General features: G+C 42.7%; 1 protein-coding gene across 2 annotated transcripts in view; it reads right to left on the bottom strand.

The window, feature by feature from the left end:
* PREX2 (phosphatidylinositol-3,4,5-trisphosphate dependent Rac exchange factor 2) overlaps window positions 1-21,554 on the bottom strand; it is a 390,423-nt gene that overhangs the window by 75,519 nt on the left and 293,350 nt on the right. For both annotated transcript variants that reach the window (XM_044293224.1, XM_044293225.1), the window contains exons 36-37: window positions 9,639-9,705; window positions 6,845-7,035 (exon numbers count right to left, since the gene is read on the bottom strand). In XM_044293224.1, coding sequence (XP_044149159.1) covers window positions 6,845-7,035; window positions 9,639-9,705 — 258 coding nt within the window. The remainder of the gene's footprint in view (window positions 1-6,844; window positions 7,036-9,638; window positions 9,706-21,554) is intronic.

Raw genomic sequence — 21,554 nt, 5'->3', positions numbered from 1 at the left:
GTCAGTGGCACGACCTTCATTCCATGTGGGGTCTAGGACCTCATCATCCCCTGCATCGTCTTCCACCCAGTCTTGATCCCTGACCTCCTGTTCAGTCTGCACACTGCAGAAAGACGCAGCAGTTGGCACCTGTGTTTCGTCATCATCAGAGACATGCTGAGGTGGTATTCCCATGTCCTCATCATCAGGAAACATAAGTGGTTGTGCGTCAGTGCATTCTATATCTTTCACCGCTGGGGAAGGGCTAGGTGGATGCCCTTGGGAAACCCTGCCAGCGGAGTCTTCAAACAGCATAAGAGACTGCTGCATAACTTGAGGCTGAGACAGTTTCCCTGGTATGCATGGGGGTGATGTGACAGACTGATGGGGTTGGTTTTCAGGCGCAATCTGTGCGCTTTCTGCAGAAGACTGGGTGGGAGATAATGTGAACGTGCTGGATCCACTGTCGGCCACCCAATTGACTAATGCCTGTACCTGCTCAGGCCTTACCATTCTTAGAACGGCATTGGGCTCCACCATATATCGCTGTAAATTCTGGCGGCTACTGGGACCTGAGGTAGTTGGTACACTAGGACGTGTGGATGTGGCAGAACGGCCACGTCCTCTCCCAGCACCAGAGGGTCCACTAACACCACCACGACCATGTCCACGTCCGCGTCCCTTACTAGATGTTTTTCACATTGTTATGGTTCACCACAACAACAAAAATATTATTTGGCCCAATGTATTGTATTCAAATTCAGCGGGATATAAATTTGAGGCCTAGTATTTAGGCGCTGGGTGACCGGTATGGATTTACTAACAGAATTAGACTTGGAAATGCACAGTAGCGTGTGTGTGAAGTTATTCTGAATGACCCTATGTGCACCTTGAATATTATATACCCTTTTAGGCATAGATTTCAAATAGCTCTGATATAGCAGAAACCACTAAATTATGAAATTGCTAAATTGGGAATTGTATTTCAACCCAGAACAAAAAATGTGCTTTGACGGACACTAAATAACTTTCCCAGCCACAACAGGACAGCGGTAACGAGAGATTTAGCGGGATATAAATTTGAGGCCTAGTATTTAGGCGCTGGGTGACCGGTATGGATTTAGTGACAGAATTAGACTTGGAAATGCACAGTAGCGTGTGTGTGAAGTTATTCTGAATGACCCTATGTGCACCTTGAATATTATATACCCTTTTAGGGATAGATTTCAAATAGCTCTGATATAGCAGGAACCACTAAATTATGAAATTGCTAAATTGGGAATTGTACTTCAACCCAGAACAAAAAATGTGCTTTGACGGACACTAAATAACTTTCCCAGCCACAACAGGACAGCGGTAACGAGAGATTTAGCGGGATATAAATTTGAGGCCTAGTATTTAGGCGCTGGGTGACCGGTATGGATTTAGTGACAGAATTAGACTTGGAAATGCACAGTAGCGTGTGTGTGAAGTTATTCTGAATGACCCTATGTGCACCTTGAATATTATATACCCTTTTAGGGATAGATTTCAAATAGCTCTGATATAGCAGAAACCACTAAATTATGAAATTGCTAAATTGGGAATTGTATTTCAACCCAGAACAAAAAATGTGCTTTGACGGACACTAAATAACTTTCCCAGCCAGAGCAGTACAGCGGTAACGAGAGATTTAGCGGGATATAAATTTGAGGCCTAGTATTTAGGCGCTGGGTGACCGGTATGGATTTAGTGACAGAATTAGACTGGGATATGGCCAAAAAATAACCACACTATTGCTGGTTAAATGCACTTGGTGACGGGCGCAGCTTGCCCCTGATGTAGTATATGGCCAAAAAATGAACAGACTATTGCTGGTTAAATGCACTTGGTGTCACAGCTTGACGAACCACACTACTGAGGGTTAAATGCACTTGGTGACGGGCGCAGCTTGCCCCTGATGTAGTATATGGCCAAAAAATGAACAGACTATTGCTGGTTAAATGCACTTGGTGACGGGCGCAGCTTGCCCCTGATGTAGTATATGGCCAAAAAATGAACAGACTATTGCTGGTTAAATGCACTTGGTGTCACAGCTTGACGAACCACACTACTGAGGGTTAAATGCACTTGGTGACGGGCGCAGCTTGCCCCTGATGTAGTATATGGCCAAAAAATGAACAGACTATTGCTGGTTAAATGCACTTGGTGACGGGCGCAGCTTGCCCCTGATTTAGTATATGGCCAAAAAATGAACAGACTATTGCTGGTTAAATGCACTTGGTGACGGGCGCAGCTTGCCCCTGATTTAGTATATGGCCAAAAAATGAACAGACTATTGCTGGTTAAATGCACTTGGTGTGATAGCTTGACCAACCACACTACTGAGGGTTAAATGCACTTGGTGACGGGCGCAGCTTGCCCCTGATGTAGTATATGGCCAAAAAATGAACAGACTATTGCTGGTTAAATGCACTTGGTGACGGGCGCAGCTTGCCCCTGATTTAGTATATGGCCAAAAAATTAACAGACTATTGCTGGTTAAATGCACTTGGTGTGATAGCTTGACCAACCACACTACTGAGGGTTAAATGCACTTGGTGACGGGCGCAGCTTGCCCCTGATGTAGTATATGGCCAAAAAATGAACAGACTATTGCTGGTTAAATGCACTTGGTGTCACAGCTTGACGAACCACACTACTGAGGGTTAAATGCACTTGGTGACGGGCGCAGCTTGCCCCTGATGTAGTATATGGCCAAAAAATAAACAGACTATTGCTGGTTAAATGCACTTGGTGTGACAGCTTCACCCTGATGTAGGCTTTAGCCAAAAAACAACCACACCATTGAGGGTTAAATGCACTTGGTGACAGGCGCAGCTTGCCCCTGATTTAGTATATGGCCAAAAAATGAACAGACTATTGCTGGTTAAATGCACTTGGTGACGGGCGCAGCTTGCCCCTGATGTAGTATATGGCCAAAAAATGAACAGACTATTGCTGGTTAAATGCACTTGGTGTCACAGCTTGACGAACCACACTACTGAGGGTTAAATGCACTTGGTGACGGGCGCAGCTTGCCCCTGATGTAGTATATGGCCAAAAAATGAACAGACTATTGCTGGTTAAATGCACTTGGTGACGGGCGCAGCTTGCCCCTGATTTAGTATATGGCCAAAAAATGAACAGACTATTGCTGGTTAAATGCACTTGGTGACGGGCGCAGCTTGCCCCTGATTTAGTATATGGCCAAAAAATGAACAGACTATTGCTGGTTAAATGCACTTGGTGTGATAGCTTGACCAACCACACTACTGAGGGTTAAATGCACTTGGTGACGGGCGCAGCTTGCCCCTGATGTAGTATATGGCCAAAAAATGAACAGACTATTGCTGGTTAAATGCACTTGGTGACGGGCGCAGCTTGCCCCTGATTTAGTATATGGCCAAAAAATTAACAGACTATTGCTGGTTAAATGCACTTGGTGTGATAGCTTGACCAACCACACTACTGAGGGTTAAATGCACTTGGTGACGGGCGCAGCTTGCCCCTGATGTAGTATATGGCCAAAAAATGAACAGACTATTGCTGGTTAAATGCACTTGGTGTCACAGCTTGACGAACCACACTACTGAGGGTTAAATGCACTTGGTGACGGGCGCAGCTTGCCCCTGATGTAGTATATGGCCAAAAAATAAACAGACTATTGCTGGTTAAATGCACTTGGTGTGACAGCTTCACCCTGATGTAGGCTTTAGCCAAAAAACAACCACACCATTGAGGGTTAAATGCACTTGGTCGCAGCTTGGATGCACTTGGTCGCAGCACCGCACAAGACACAAAATGGCCGCCGATCACCCCAGAAAAAAGTGACTGACAAACGGTCTGGGCAGCCTAAAAACAGTGAGTGAGCATTTGAATTTCAGCAGCTCAATGATGCACAGCTGCAGATCGATCGATTAATCAAGGGAAGTCCTTTGGAGGAGTTAATCTGCCTAATCTCGCCCTACTGTCGCATCCGCAACCTCTCCCTACGCTAATCAGAGCAGAGTGACAGGCGGCGCTATGTGACTCCAGCTTAAATAGAGGCTGGGTCACATGGTGCTCTGGCCAATCACAGCCATGCCAATAGTAGGCATGGCTGTGACGGCCTCTTGGGGCAAGTAGTATGACGCTTGTTGATTGGCTGCTTTGCAGCCTTTCAAAAAGCGCCAAGAAAGCGTCACAAAAGCGCCAAGAAAGCGACGAACACCGAACCCGGACTTTTACAAAAATGTCCGGGTTCGGGTCCGTGTCACGGACACCCCAAAATTCGGTACGAACCCGAACTATACAGTTCGAGTTCGCTCATCCCTATTTATAATAATCAGACCCTATCATATACAGAAAGATTAAAAAAATCTCTAGCTTTATAGATTTTTTTTTTTAGAGAAATGTCCTATAAAAGTTTCCTTGATCAATAATCATTTTTGTTCCTAAACATATCCGTCAGATGGTCAACCCTTATGTTAATTCGCAAGCATGCTGTCACTGGTAAATCCGATGGCTGAGCCTTATTATAGCTAATAGGAAGAAACAAGAACACTTACAAACAATTTTAATCCAGTTTAAAAAGCAATGTCATTTTAGAAATTAGTATGATTTCAAAACAGACTTAATTATTGCATTTTACAATTATAATGAGCACTGATGGCAAACAAAGTTCTCTCCATGTGCATATGTTTACTGTGTGGGTATTGGGCACCCAGCCAAGCTCGGGGGGAGGATGTCCTACTTGTGTGTACAGAGAACCCAATGTTAATAAGCAAACACAATACTACTATATGTACTTGTAAATGCGATTTTTATGTATATTTATTTTGAAGACTGTGTATCAAAGCGAAAAAGTCTCCTATTTCCCCAATGCCCCAATGTGCAACCTCATAGTAATATGGTAGCCACAATTTTTTCTATTAGGTTTATGTGGAAATGGTTTTTTGAGCTTTCAAACGTGTTTGGACATTCTTGAAAAATTTTGTGGGTTCTGACTTAAAAGCTGCATGGTCAAAAGTGCCAGAGCTATACAGTATTTATTAAATAGGGTTCTGAGAGCCTGCTTCTCAAATGGCCCTTTCAGGTAACCCATGGAGAAAAGGCACTTTTAGCAATATTTACCCTTCCATCGCTCTGCCGATTCTGTGATCCCAGATGGGATCATCTCACAACCCGGCTAGCTGCAGGCTCTTGCTCTGACAGCACGACAGATGTGCTCCTCTTTTTCCTGTTCAGTTGCATAATGTAGATGAAGCTGAACAGGACGAAAGAGGGACACATTCGGTCGGAAGTCACAGTAAGTCCCAGCTGTCAATTGGGTGGTCGTGTCATCCCATCCGGGATTACAGAATTAGTGGAGTGATGGAAGGGTGAGTACTGCTGAAGGTGTATTCTTTCTATAGGTTAGCTAAAAGAGCAGTTTTAGGTACAGGCTGAGAAATCCCCTTTTAAATGAAGCAGTCTCCGTATCCTGTTTCAGCTAGCCAAATAACACTTGTGAGAATAAAATGGAATGGAGCTCAATAGAAACACATCTTTGCTACATTTCTGAATGTCTATTGTAATTGACTAACTAGTAGACAAGCAGAGCTATTCATTCAAAACTCAATTTTTCTCCTAAAAACACCTCATTGTATGCCTAATTAGGGCTTAAATGAGACATCAGTAAGGTTTTCATTATATATGTCAACTCTGTATGTTTCAAAGTCAACCAAGTCTAAAATCTACTTTCCCTTATAAACCTCAAAAATACTTCACTTTTCAGACAAATGCCTTTTGCCCTTCACAAATAGGATATTTGAGTGTACAGGTTCTGTAATATACCTGCCCTTTAGCATAAACACAAGTCTATGCACCATTTTCTACAATTTCTGGCATGCCACAAGGATATACCATGCCACAGGGATACTGTCATTGATGATGGTCTGAGTTTTGAGACTTCGAAAGAAGGGGCCGTATTGCTCTGGTGAGCACTTTGCACCTTGGGCTCTCAACAGCTTAATTTGGGTCTGATGAAAATGAGTCATGGATTCTAAGGTAAAGGTCCCCATACACATAAAAAAGTCAGCTGAATCTGCCAATTTCAGCAGGACCAGTTGACTATCTTATGTGCTGAGGGCCTCCTGACTCCACATGTTGAATTTCCAAACCCCTTTCTTCTGGCAGCAGATAAGCAGCTACCAGTCATCTTCTCTTTGAAAACAGATGGAACTCTCGGCCAAACTAAGCATTCACATATATGGAGTAGTCGGAAAGAATAGCTGTTTGACAGCTATTGAAGGTGTCTACCATCTTAATTCTATGGACTTTTTACGTCTCTTTAAGTGAAGCAAAAGAAAAAGATGGTGTTTAGTGGTTTATAGAAACAAGAAAACCTTTAACGATTATGTTTTAGAAACTGTATTCCCCATGTAATAATTCTGGATCAGTTTTTCTTATAAATCTGTGCTGTGCCATTCCTTTATTATTACTGCAGAAAGTTTATGAATAAAAGGTAAAGCTGGGTCTTACCAAATAGGTGTTTCCCTGCACAACTGGTAACATCCAGTTTATTCTTTCTAGAAGAAATAATAGAGCAATGGCACAACACATAAGAATAAATGCACCAGAATTGTTATTGACTGGAGAAAGCAAGTCAGGATTGGTGAGGAGTCCTCTTTAACACTTCACATTTGCCTTTTCTGAATCCATTTATATTCTAAGTGTGACCTGGACCTTACTGTGAAATTCTTCCATTTCTTCTACTTCTTATATTTGTATTCTTTTGTTTGTTCAGCAACCACTAATTATTTCACTTGCAATCATAAGACATAAATGTAACAACTGGGAAGACTGAATTGGTAGGCTTACGTACCGGTGCACTCCACTATTGCACATTATAACATGGCAAGCCCCAAGTCGGTTGCAAAGTTCGGAAGACACCGAGAGCAGTCCAACTCCTGAGGCGCTGCAAGCTGTGTAGGCACAGGCTGCTGTACGCTTAGAGTGAATGAATGAATCCACCAGCCGATACAGTTCATCCAAAGCATTGAGCGGCCTCATCAGCTACAACATGGAAATAAAAGAGAAAGGTCATTTGCTTTCAATACTTGCCGAGAAGAGAACTATGGATATAAAATGGACATTGATCTCATTGCCATGTTCATGGAAGATGATGATTGCTATGTGAAGGTGCATAGAGAGCAACAAATCTTAGGGGTATTAAAGGTCTAAATGCCCTTCTAATACTGGCGCAAAATCACACTGGATCCATGAATACAGGTGGTTTACAATATATGACCTGCCATGTGCATGGCCCAGGAAGGATCTAGGTCCTTCAATCATGCAACAGGAAAGCAACCTAAGCCCAATGTAGCCACAGCCTCCTGTTTTCAGCTGACAAAAGACTGCCATGTGGGGATCAGCAGATACTTAAACTAACCAGTCTGGTACCAGAAATCACACAGTTGTTCAGTTCTGTGTTTAGTTTACCATGTCTGCATGTTTTTAAGCTACATAAGTTGTTTCCTCATGATAGGTCATCAATTTCTGATCGGTTGGTGTCGGACTTCCAGCACCCAACTAATTAACTGTTTGAAGAGGCTGTGGTTCTTCACTGACATCTCTTCCCAGGCTAGTGATGTCACATATATTGATTACAATTAGTAAGGTACAATTGTGTCTAATAAAGAGGTCACTGAGTATATTATGTTTTCACAAGCCATAAAAACATTGGCAGAAATAAAGAGAAAATCTAATCACATTTCTGTAAGTTAATTTAGAAAAATGACCATTTTGAGTTTCCTCATAAAAAAAAAAGTTCTCCATATTAATTATGCATCAGACTCCTTTGGATTATACAGTGGGGCAAAAAAGTATTTAGTCAGCCACCAATTGTGCAAGTTCTCCCCACTTAAAAAGATGAGAGAGGTCTGTAATTTTCATCAAAGGTATACCTCAACTATGAGAGACAGAATGAGAAAAATAAAATCCAGAAAATCACAAGAATTTATTTGCAAATTATGGTGGAAAATAAGTATTTGGTCAATAACAAAAGTTAATCTCACTACTTTGTTATATACCCTTTGTTGGCAATGACAGAGGTCAAGCGTTTTCTGTAAGTCTTCACAAGGTTTTCACACACTGTTGCTGGTATTTTGGCCCATTCCTCCATGCAGATCTCCTCTAGAGCAGTGATGTTTTGGGGCTGTCGCTGGGCAACACGGACTTTCAACTCCCTCCAAAGGTTTTCTATGGGGTTAAGATCTGGAGACTGGCTAGGCCACTCCAGGACCTTGAAATGCTTCTTACGAAGCTACTCCTTCATTGCCCGGGCAGTTTGTTTGGGATCATTGTCATGCTGAAAGACCCAGCCACGTTTCATCTTCAATGCCCTTGCTGATGGAAAGAGGTTTTCACTCAAAATCTCACTATACATGACCCCATTCATTCTTTCCTTTACACGGATCCGTCGTCCTGGTCCCTTTGCAGAAAAACAGCTCCAAAGCATGATGTTTCCACCCCCATGCTTCACAGTAGGTATGGTGTTCTTTGGAAGCAACTTAGCATTATTTCTCCTCCAAACATGATGAGTTGAGTTTTTACGAAAAAGTTTTACTTTGGTATTATCTGACTATATGACATTCTCCCAATCCTCTTCTTGATCATCCAAATGCTCTCTAGCAAACTTCAGATGGGCCCGGACATGTACTGGCTTAAGCAGGGGAACACGTCTGGCACTGCAGGATTTGGCAGCGTAGTGTGTTACTGATGGTAGCCTTTGTTACTTTGGTCCCAGCTCTCTGCAGGTCATGCACTAGGTCCCCCTGTGTGGTTCTGTGATTTTTGCTCACCGTTATTGTGATCATTTTGACCCCACGGGGTGAGACTTTGCATGGGGCCCCAGATCGAGGGAGATTATCAGTGGTCTTGTATGTCTTCCATTTTCAAATAATTGCTCCAACAGTTGATTTCTTCACACCAAGCTGCTTGCCTATTGCAGATTCAGTCTTCCCAGCCTTGTGCAGGTCTACAATTTTGTTTCTGGTGTCCTTCGACAGCTGTTTGGTCTTGGCCATAGTGGAGCTTGGAGTGTGACTGTTTGAGGTTGTGGACAGGTGTCTTTTATGTTGATAACAAGTTCAAACAGGTGCCATTAGTACAGGTAACGAGTGGAGGACAAAGGAGCCTCTTAAAGAAGAAGAAACAGGTCTGTGAGAGCCAGAAATCTTGCTTGTTTGTAGGTGACTAAATACTTATTTTACCGAGGAATTTACCAATTAATTAATTAGAAAACCTACAATGTGATTTCCTGTATTCTTTCCCCCCATTCTTTTTCTCATAGTTATAGTGCACCTATGATGAAAATTACAGGCCTTTCTCATCTTTGTAAGTGGGAGAACTTGCACAATTGGTGGCTGACTAAATACTTTTTGCCCCACTGTATTCACCTATCATGCTGACTTTCTTTTTCTACCAGTCATAAAAGCAGAACATTACTCAAGCATGCTTAAACTATTGATTTTAGGAGCCTGACACACTTATTCATGGGTTTAGACATTTCTCAGTATTAGTTACACATTAAGCTCTGCATATATATGACTTCTTATCAAGTCGTTATTCTTAACTGGGATATTTATATGTTCTCCTTAGCAACATAAATAATTTACCTTATCAATGTATGCAGCTTTAGATGTGTTATTTGGAGGCAGATGTGTCTTATCCAAGTAAAAGGCCCTAGAAAGGAAATGCATGGATTAGACATGAATATACTGAGAGTACTGATACTGGTTAGGGTTAGATGGTGGCTTGTACTAGTGTAAAATGCTGAATTCTTATCTGTGTCAAAGAGGTGTATACCCAGAGCCACAATTACATATTCTTTCACCTGGGTCAATGATTCAGTTTGCTGCCCCGTATCTAAATACCTTGGTTAACACCTATCAGACACAACCATTTTTTTCCATCTTGCCACAGCCTAATTTTGCATATCTGACACGTGCTACTTTATGTGGTAATACTTTTGGAATGCTTTTACTTATCCACATGATTTGTTTTTTAATGAAACATCGTAATTCAGGATGGCAAATTTGGGTCATTATGTTTTACTTTAATTTATAAAATATAGTTTGCAGAAAATTTAGAAAATTTTCTAAATATACATTTCTGTGCTTTTAAAACAAATTGTGAAACCTCATAAAATAGTTATTAATTAACAATTACCACATGTCTGCTTTGTGTTTGCATTATTTTGTAAATTTTATTACATTTTTTAGGACTTAATATTGATTACCCTGATTCTGCAGTTTACAGAAACATGCCATATGCGGTCATAAACTGCTGTATAGGCACACTGCAGGACTCAGGAGGGGAATTCATGAATAACCATGACTCTTCTCAGGTGGCCATGACTCTTTTCCAGGCCTAGTCTGCAATGATTGTGATGTTGGTTCTCGGCAACCACTTACTTTTAAATTCTAAATGACAGACCACTGAAATTAACTCACCTGTTAGTATGGGCAGCATAAAGTTGATGACAGGTTCCCTTTAACCCCTCAATGTTGTGGTAATATTTGACCATGGCATCTTAGAAAATGAAAAGCCTGGGAGAGCGCTCTCGTGGCTGGAAGGGCTCCCTGTCCATCGATCATGGAAGCCATTGGATGAAACTGGAAGCCCTTGTCTCGCTGAAGAAACCAGGGCTTTCAGAGTTCTGCAGGTGACAGGGCTCCCTAACAGCACAGCAATAAAGCATTGAATTGCTTTACCAATTTAATGCAATCTATTGCAGAAACAGTTTAATAGGGTGACTTAAAATAGGTAGAAAAGTAAAAAAAATACTTATTAAAATCACCCCATTATAATTCCTCAGAATAAAAATAAATAAACAATCAAAGTCAAAGTGTCTGATTCGCCTTTTTTTATTGCTTGAATAAAAAGTGATCAGAAAGTCATATACACCCCAAAATGGTATCAATAAAATCTACAGCTCCATAGACATAAGTACAAAAAACGTACGGGGTCAGAATATAGTGATAAAAAGAAAAAAAATATTCCAATTTTTTTTCGTTTTTTTTGTATTAACAGCTGTAATCATGCTGACCCAGAGAATGGAGGGAACAGGTCATTTTTACCACACAGCGAACACCATAAAGACAGAACCTATAAAATAATGTTTATTTTTTTCAATTCCACTTCATATAGAATTTCTTTTCACCTCCCTACTTGTCGCGCAAATAAACAAGCCCTCACATGGCTATGTGACCGGAAAAATGAAGTTATGAATCTGGGAAGGCTGGGAGTGAAAAATTGCCCAATTAGGAAAGGGTTAAGCTTCTAAAGAACTGTCAACAATCTCTCAGTACCTCATCTGGTGAAATATCATCTTTATGCTTGTGCCTATTTGGGTTTTTGTGGGATTTTTAGGTTGCATGACTGCAATAACAGCTAGCCGAATTCAGTTTTTTCATTGTTAATATACAGTACATTCTGTATCAATTTCTTACATCTCTGCTTCCCAACAATTTTGGAAAAATTCATAGTTTACTTAAAATGGATAGTCCAGATCATGATCACGCATGTACATAAAAATAAAGCATAAAAAAATGTTGCAAAAACCCAACAGGACTTGGTTAAACAGTGTGTGTGTGCAACAAACTTTAATGAGAATGTGTCATCAGAAAACGTACTAACTGACCTATTGTTTAAATCACGTTTTTAAGTTAAACAGATTTTTTTTTAAATTGGGACGTGTTATCTTTAATTTTCCATATAACCATATCTAAAATAAAAGTCCTAAAATCTTGCAGTTTTCACATTGGCCACTAGGCATAATAATAGGCACCACTTCTTGATCTATACGGATCACAATTCATCACTATCATCACAGACAGGAAACACCTATATATATAGGTGGCACATCCAGTCACTCCGGTGATTTATGTGCTGCCCAAGATTCACAAGACCCTCATCGATCCCCGGGACGTCCCATCGTCTCGGGGTCGGATTCCATCTCCAGCAACATAGCTATCTTTCTCGACAAAGTATTGCGGGAGTTTTCTATTGGGGGGTCCTCTTACATACAGGACACATCAGATTTTCTTGTTAAATTACGGGACACTGATGTGTCCCATGTGTCCTCACTGATGCTTGCATCATTTGATGTAACCTCACTGTACACATCCATAGTACATGAGAGTGGTATCCAGGCAGTTAAGAAAATGTTAATGACATCATCATACACTCCTCATGCTTCCGAGTTCATAATTGCTTTGCTCAACATTGTTCTTCATCACAATTATTTTCTTTTTAAAGACGTGTTTCTCTTACAGCAGTGTGGTGTGGCCATGGGGTCTCACGTGGCCCCCACGTATGCAAATATTTTCATGCAGTGTTTTGAGGAAGATGTCGTCTATCTATCCCACCATTTCAGACATGTGCTGAGGTGGTGGAGATACATCGACGACATCTTCCTCATATGGACGGACAGCGAGGGGGAATTGATTGAATGCCATGGCTTTTTAAACAGCCATGATTCCAATCTACAATTCACTCTCGTTCATTCGAATACAGATATCCAATTTTTGGACACTAAAGTTGTACTTAGTGGAGGTGTGCTACACACAGAGTTATACGTTAACCCCACCGACACTAATACCTTTTTGAGTTACAACAGCTCTCATCCTAGGAGAATGGTTCAGTTACTCCCGTTCTCCCAGTTCCTCAGGGTAAAACGTATTGTGTCTGACGAGCAGAAGTCCAACGCGACCCTGGAGTCCATGGCTAATAGATTTCGCAACAGGGGATACCCGAAACGACTATTAGATGAGCACATGGACAGGGTTCGCTGTCTTGATAGGGGTGAATCACTGTCACAGCGGAAAACGGTTCAGAAAACTGACAGGATTCCGTTTGTGTCAGTTTATAGTGAACTTAGCCCCCAGATCAATAAGGTACTTAGGAAACATTGGGATCTCCTGGGCTCTTGCTTTAAGGAGATTCATGAGTTCCAATGTCCACCACTGTTCTCCTATCGGCGCTCAAGGAATTTACGAGACCAGTTGGTTAGAGCCGACATAGGCTCAAAGTGGTCTTCTAGACAAACTGCTTTGACGCAGCCCGGTTTGGGTTGTTTTCCCTGCCTGGGGTGCGTCAATTGTAGATATATCCGAAAAGGGAAAACATTTGTGCACCCCAGCACAGGTGAGTCTCACAACATTTTGTTTCATCTCACATGTAACGCAAGTTACGTTATCTATGGGTTATCCTGCCCAAGTAACTTGTTTACGTGGGCGAAACGACGACCGACCTTAAAACCCGCTTGAACAACCATCGTCTGAGTATCCGGAAAAGGCGTTTGGATCTACCGGTATCCAAGCATTTCTCTGAGGCTAGGCATAAGGAGGGTGATTTGAGGTGTTGGATCCTCGATCATATACCTCAGCCCAGACGTGGGGGTGACAGGTCGAGGTTACTCAAGCGCAGGGAACTAAGCTGGATTCATAGATTGGACAGTCTAAGACCAAATGGGCTAAACATAGAATTCAATTTTGGGGATGTGGTATGAGGTGTGGCTTGCCTCCTTTGATCGGCAGGTTGCTTCTCAGTGTCTTGTGTACACACTAGGAGAGTGTATTTATTTCTTTCAAGAATCTTTGTTTTAACAGTATTAAAAAATATATTTTTTCTGTTTTATTCAGCACCCGGATGTGGCTGAAGTGGACGCAGCATCATATGCGGGGGGGGGGTCATTCCTATGGGCTATGCTTATTTTTATCATTATTATGTATTTAATTTTTTCGTTTTATGTATTCACACATTTTGCAAAGCTAAATGGCCGTATGGAATGTGCCTCTCGCCGGCTTAGTATGTCCACATAATCGTCTCCCTGCTCTGCCCCCTGTTTGCCTTGTGCACACTGGACGCATCCATCGATTAGTCTTTTGTGCCCGATTATGGGTCTGTCCTTGTATTTACATGATGTATGCAATTATAGGACATGTATATTCTTGTCCTTTGCCTTATCTTGTTTCATTGTTTTTGTTGTTACTTTATCACCGACATTTTTGTAAACACACCAATTGGGTGGGGTGTGGTCACATGATCTGCACATTGATTGACTCAATTATATATTTCCTTTCCTTTCTCTCTGCTTGAAAAAGGCTCATTTTGGAGCCGAAACGTTGCACCGGATGGTTGAATAAAGGAATCACTTAATTTCATCTAACTGGAGTGCCGTCCATCTTCTGGATATATATATATATATATATATATATATATGTTGTGGGGATTCGCTCTGGTAGTTAGGACTAGCGGATGCAGTATAAAGGCAAAGTACACAGTTCTTGAATCAAACAGCAGTGTAATTATGCAGATAAGGTGTATCACAAAACGCAGATGGCTTGGTGTTTGTTCACACACAAGGAAAGTCCATAAACAATAAAAAGTCACCTTTTCTCCTGGGTGTTAATTCACACCCTGTTAGCAGTTCAGCCCCATCAAGTCCATAGGCGGTCTGAGTCCTCCAGCCTGGCCCAAACCTCAAATCCCAGCACAGCCCTCAGTTCACAGCACACAGACTTCTGAGCTCCACTGGGTAACGGTAAAGGAATGGGTAACGGAAGGAGAGGACCTGATGGCCGTGAATGAGGGACTTTGGCACGAGCGCAGGTCTCGCAGGCTGCCACAAAACCCTCAACCGACTTACGAAGCGCCGGCCACCAGAATCTCCGAGCGATGAGATCCACTGTGGCTTTTGCCCCCGGGTGCCCAGCAAGGACAGTATCGTGGTGCTCCTTAAAAATCTTGTGTCTTAAAGCGAGAGGCACAAACAACCTCCCAGGAGGACAAAGATCAGGAGCCTCTGACTGGGCTACCTGAACCTCTGCCTCCAATTCAGGATAAAGAGCAGAGACCACCACACCTTCAGCCAAAATCCCACCTCCCGGAAAACAACGTGACAGGGCATCCGCCTTCACATTCTTAACACCAGGGCGGAACGTGACAACAAAATTAAACCTTGAAAAGAACAAAGACCATCTGGCCTGTCTCGGGTTCAGACGCTTGGCTGACTCCAAGTAGGCCAGATTCTTATGGTCAGTAAACACGGTAATAGGGTGTCTGGCTCCCTCTAGCCAATGGCGCCATTCCTCAAAAGCTAACTTGATGACCAACAACTCCCTATCTCCCACATCGTAATTTCTCTCTGCGGAGGAGAGTTTCTTCGAGAAAAAGGCACACGGTCGCCATTTGGCAGGAGAGGGACCCTGAGACAAGACCGCACCCACACCCACCTCAGAAGCATCAACCTCAACTATGAAGGGTAGAGAAATATCAGGTTGTACCAAGATGGGAGCGGAAGCAAAACTTTCCTTGATATTAGAAAAGGCCTTACGCGCCTCTACCGACCAGGAGGAAAAATCTACCCCCTTTCTAGTCATATCAGTGAGTGGTTTAACAACAGAGGAATAATTCAAAATAAACTTCCTGTAATAATTGGCAAAACCCAAAAAACGCATCAGCGCCTTCTGATTCTCAGGAAGCTCCCACTCAAGCACAGCGCGGACCTTCTTGGGGTTCATGCGAAAACCAGAAGCGGAGAGAAGAAACCCCAGAAATTGAATTTCTGGAACCGCAAACACACATTTTTCCAGTTTAGCGTACAATTTATTCTCCCGCAGAATGAGCAAGACGTAAGTGTTCCTTATGAGTTTTGAAATCAGGAGAAAAAATCAAAATGTCATCTAGATACACTAATACAAATTTCCCCATTAAATGATAAAAAATGCTGTTCACAAAATGCTGAAAGACGGCTGGAACATTCATCAAACCAAAAGGCATAACCAAATTCTCAAAATGGCCCTCAGGGGTATTGAAGGCCGTCTTCCATTCGTCTCCTTCTCTGACCCTGACCAGGTTGTATGCCCCTCTTAGATCCAACTTGGAAAAAACTTTAGCCCCAACAATCTGGTTAAACAGGTCCGGGATCAGAGGAAGCGGATAAGGGTCACGAATTGTGATACTGTTCAGCTCCCTGAAATCCAGACATGGTCTTAAAGAACCATCTTTTTTCTTAACAAAGAAAAAAACAGCGGCAACAGGTGACTTCGAGGGTCGTATGTGTCCCTTTCTCAGACTCTCAGAGATATAAGCACGCATAGCGACCCTTTCAGGTTGGGAGAGATTGTATAAATGAGATTTAGGCAGCTTGGCGCCTGGGGTGAGATTAATAGGGCAATCGTACTCCCTGTGAGAGGGCAATTCCTGAACACCACTCTCAGAAAACACATCCGAAAGTTCAGAGAGAAAAGATGGTACAGTCTTAGTAGAAAACTCTGAAACAGATGTCGTGAGGCAATTCTCTCTGCAAAAGTCACTCCAACCATTTATTTGCCTCGCTTGCCAATCAATGGTGGGGTTATGTTTAGTGAGCTAGGGTAGCCCCAACACTAGAGGAATAGGCAACCCGCTTAGGACGAAACATGACACATCCTCAACATGAGTATTACTCACAATCAAACGGATATTGTGAACTATGCCCTTTAACGATTTCTGAGAAAGTGGAACGGAATCAATAGCAAAAACAGGTATATCCTTTCCCAAAGTGCATACCTGGAAACAATGAGTTATAGCAAATTGATTATCAATGAGATTGACAGCTGCTCCACTATCTACAAAAATCTCACACAAAAAATTATTGCTCTCTAGCGCCACCCTGGCAGGTAGGACAAAACGGGAACTACAAGCAAACGGAAAACCTTCAATTTCCGCATCAACCTTGCCAATAGTAACAGATGGAACGCCTTTAGAGGATTTTTTTCTTTTTGTTTCTTAATTGCTCTAAAAAAACTGCCTAAATCTCCTAGAGGGACAAACATTTGCCAAATGATTCATACCTCCACAACAGAAACAAACCTTCCTATGAGAGCTAAATCTTCTATTGTCAGAGGCAAGCAAACCCAGCTGCATGGGCTCCTGCTCAGAAGGGATTGAGAGAGAGTGAGACCCCTGTGCACTGAATGAGACCGCCGCACTGTCCTTGGACTGAGTATGACAGGAAGGAGTGATCTCTCCTCTCTCTCTAAGACGCCTGTCAATACGAACGGCCCGAGACATGGCAGAGTCCAAGGAGGTAGGTCTCTCATGAAAGGCAAAAGCATCTTTCAATCCCTCTGAAAGACCATGGCAAAATTGACTTCAGAGTGCAGCATCATTTCAACCAGTATCAGCTGCCCATCTCCGAAATTCTGAACAGTATATCTCTGCGGACTGTTTACCCTGGCATAAAAGACACAGTCTAGACTCAGCCAAAGCAACACGATCCGGATCATCATATATCTGACCCAGGGCTAAAAAGAATTCATCCACTGAACGGAGGGGCCGTGCCCCCACCGGCAGCGAAAAGGCCCACGACTGAGCGTTACCCCTGAGCAGCGATATAATGATCCCCACCCTCCATTCCTCATCACCAGAGGAATGGGGAAGTAGGCGAAAATGGAGTTTGCAAGCCTCTCTAAAACGAACAAAATTCTCACTACCCCCGGAGAACGTATCCGGGAGCGAGATCTTAGGCTCAGAACAAACTCTATGAACGCAAGCTGAACCGGTCACCTGAAAATGAGAAACGGAGATCTGCTACCTCCAATGAAAGACCCTGCATGTGTTCAGTAAAAAGTGAAACCGGATCCATGCTTGAGACGGTTTTGGCGGTTTATAATGTCACGGAAGGTGTACAGAAAAGTAGAAGACACAAAATGAAGATCTGACTAAATGGATCCAAAACTAAGGAACAAAAGGGAGAGCCCTGCAACAGACCTGGCTCTCTCCCTAACTGCTCAGCCTATGCAAAAATCTCAATGGTAGATGATCGCATATAATCGTACCTCGACTGTATAACACCTGAACACCCTATAATAGTGAGGGGACACGACCACCGGCTCCCTACACTTGATACGGAGGGAGTCAGGGTCACCTGGGATCCAGCAAACAGGAAAACATAAATGATTGAACAAAACTTATCTGTAGAAGACTCAGTAGTAGCATCCAGCATGCATACACTCCAGGAAGTTGTATAAACCGCAAAGTGATGCAGTATGGGAAGGGATTTAAAGGGATGCAATCAGTGCAACTACATGACAGCTGAGAGAGGCTAACGAGATGAGAAAACGAAAGCAAAACAAAAGGAACCTCAAGGAGGAGGTTCTGAAGGACGTCTGTCAGAGTTTCTCAGATGTCTGGTGGTGACAACTAGAGGGGGATCAATGACAAAAATTCCAACAAAAAATATGTATCTTAATCAGGGGACATTTTTATGCATCTTAAAGGAAAATTCTCTGAAACATGCCCTATTGGAACCTACAACATGTTTATTTTAGGCCACAGGAGTAACTGGCTTTAAAAATTAGGCATTCACTTGACATTAAAAAAAATTGAGATTATGTGGCTCAAGGTACATTATGCGGTCAATGGATAAAACTTTTCACTTTTTGGGGGGAGCAACTGGTATATCACACCAGTAGAAATTATTTGTTCCAATGTCGTTTATCCCTATCTGTAGCTGAGGGAATGCAGAAAAACCGCAAACAAATGCTGCACTCCCCAAATGCACTATATAGAAAGTATATAATTGGTATAGTACACCCCTGCTTCAGTCATTTTTTTGAGGGGGCAACTGGCATATCACACCAGTAGAAATTATTTGTTCCAATGTCGTTTGTCACTCTGTGTAGCTGCAGTATCGCAGCAGAACGGCACAACTGCTGCTCAATACAAATGCACTATAATATACTTTCTATGTTAGAAAGTATATTATAAGTATATTACACCCCTCAGTATATCACACCTATCAATAGCACACCTATACCAGTCCTTAAAGGGACTTTTGTGGCCATATTAGCTAGCGATTTGTGACCCTAACAGTCTGTCCCTGCTCCACACAACCTCTCCCTACACTGGCAAAAGACTGAATATAAAATGACGGCCAAATCAGGTCTATTTATAAGGTAGGGGGTATATCCATGTGCTGAAATGTCTCAATTGGCTGTCCTGTACCACCTGATGGATGTGACATGGGTCAAAGTTTTTCACAATGTAAAAGAATATGTCGCCGGCGGACATCGCCATATGTTCGCCCGTTCAGAGAATCGCGAACGAGCATAGTTCGCCGCAAAACGACCGTCATTCGAACCGCAAGGCCTTCTCTACTCCTTAACACTACACCAGCTATTTTACAGTGGGACACGTTATGGACGGAGAATACATTTCTGCGCACTTTATTTAATTACAAGGAGTTTACGCTACTAGTTAATCACATTTTATGAAAAATTCCTAATGGAAATGCTGGCTTCATGCCAATATCGACTAGTGAATAGGAACTGGCTCCTGAAAGTGTTTTTATAATAGTATAACAATGGGTAGCTTAAAGCAGCAGTGATCTCTTTTCATCTAAAGTACGATGCTTGTTTCTACAGCTTTGTTCAGTTTTGGTTATAATTAACAAATGATTTATATAATATTAAGGGGTTTCCCAGTGCGGCAACATTTTTAGTAAAGGGTTCAGAGTGGGTTAAAAACATTATAGAATTGATTCTCCTACCCTCCCACCTATCTTGTTCTGATGCTTACCCAGCTCCCTCTGGTCTCTAATTTCTGTCCTGAGCTTGGTGCACAGAAAATAGAAGTAGATGAACACTTAGGCAATCCTTGACCACTGCAGTCCCCCATAAGGAAAAGGTGAAATCAGAATGTTTGAAATCTTTGTCAATTTCTTGAAAAGGAAAAACTAAAATCTTGCGAAATATTCAGACCCTTTATTCAGTACTTAGTTGAAGCACCTTTGGCAGTGATTACTGCCTCCAGGTCTTCTTGGATATGATGCCACAATGTTTGCACACCTGGATTTGGGGATTTGCTGCCATTCTTCTCTGCAGATCCTCTCATGTTCTGTCAGGTTGGATGGTGACTATTGGTTGACATCCATTTTCAGGTCTGTACAGAGATACTCGATTGTTTTCAAGTCAGGGCTCTGGCTGGGCCACTGAAAGACATTCACGGAGTTGTCCCTAAGGCACTTCTGTGTTTTGGCTGTGTGCTTAGGGTCATTGTCTTGTTGGAAGGTGAACATTTGACACAATCGGAGGTTCAGAGCATTTTGGATCAGGTTTTCATTAAGAATATCTTTGTACCTTGCTCCATCCAGCTTCCCCTCAACCCTGACCAGTCTCCCTGTCCCAGCCACTGAAAAACACCCCTGAAGCATGACACTGCTGCCACCACCATGGTTAACTGCAGAGATGGCATTGGGCCGTCCCTGGTTTCCTCCGAACATGACACTTAGAACTGAGGCCAAAAAGTTCAATCTCGGCTTCATCAGACCAGATGGCACTTGTTGGACTTTCTGGGTGCCATGAATCCTTCTTCCTACTGCAATTGAACCTTTCACCTTAGAGTTCTTGATCTTGATGATGCAATAAATGGTTGATTTAGGTGCAGTCTTACAAGCAGCAATGACCTTTCCTATGAAGCTCTTTTGATGCAAAGCAATGATGACTGCACATGTTTCCTTGGAGGTAACCATGGTTAACAGAAGATGACAATGAGTTCAAGCACCAGCCCCACATTTAAACCAACCAGTCTGCTCTTCTAATTCCATCAGCATGACAGAATGATTTCAGCTGTCTTGTGTAATGCAAGGCACCAACTGAACAGACCAGTGAGGATGAAGTCAAAGGGGTTTATTAACAAAATAAACAAAGTCCAGGTAAACTTCACTGGGCAAATATCAGGCAAATAAAAAACGAAGGAAAGCCAGGAGTAGTCCCGATCCGTGCATACGTTTCTGTGAAACTTGCCAGGTAAACGGATGCATCACGGAAAGTCCCGGGTCCCACTGGAAAGGCAAACTTCAGTCAGTAGCTAGCAGTACTGGCCTGCACCTGGATAAGGAAGCATAACAGTGGGCACTGATCGACCTGGGAGGCCACCTTTTATGTGCCTGCTAACAAATCCCAGGGCGCCAAGTGTCCACTCCCCATAGTTCATGATCCTGCCCTAAACCTGTGTAAAAGGCTTTGGTCGGTCATTAGTCAATTAGACCAATGCCAGCCACCTAATCTACTTTGAACTTGCGGCCAGGTGCTATTCCCTTCGCTGGTCGGAGAAGCACATAGGAAGCTCATATGTATATATCTCTTGCGAACCCGTTTTTGAACGTAAATGCGGATGCACGACAGGCTCTGCGAGAGTGCGCGAGCGTGTCAACATGGACACCGGAATGGAATCTGCAATAGGCACCGGAGACAAGCTCGGCCGCAAAGTACTGCCACTAGCCCGGCCAAGCTGTCCCCGAAAGCAATGCGGTCTTCCCCTCCAGCGTACTTGCGAATGCATCCCCATGTCGGTTCGCAAAGGGGTCGGAGCTGGTGTATCAATGGAGACACGCGTAACCTGTCCCGCAGCTCCACGAGGACCCTTTTTGGTCACACGTTAGCATTTCATCTTGTGGTAGGGCTGAAATGCAGTGTAAATGGGGTTTTAGGTTTTAAGTTCATTTCTTTACCATTAATGACAATTCCTCTGATCACTCTTCA

The sequence above is a fragment of the Bufo gargarizans genome, chromosome 5 (genome assembly GCF_014858855.1).
Source record: "Bufo gargarizans isolate SCDJY-AF-19 chromosome 5, ASM1485885v1, whole genome shotgun sequence".
In the NCBI taxonomy this organism is placed as follows: domain Eukaryota; kingdom Metazoa; phylum Chordata; class Amphibia; order Anura; family Bufonidae; genus Bufo; species Bufo gargarizans.
Note: the sequence above shows the minus strand (reverse complement) of the source record. Positions and strands in the feature narration are given on the sequence as shown.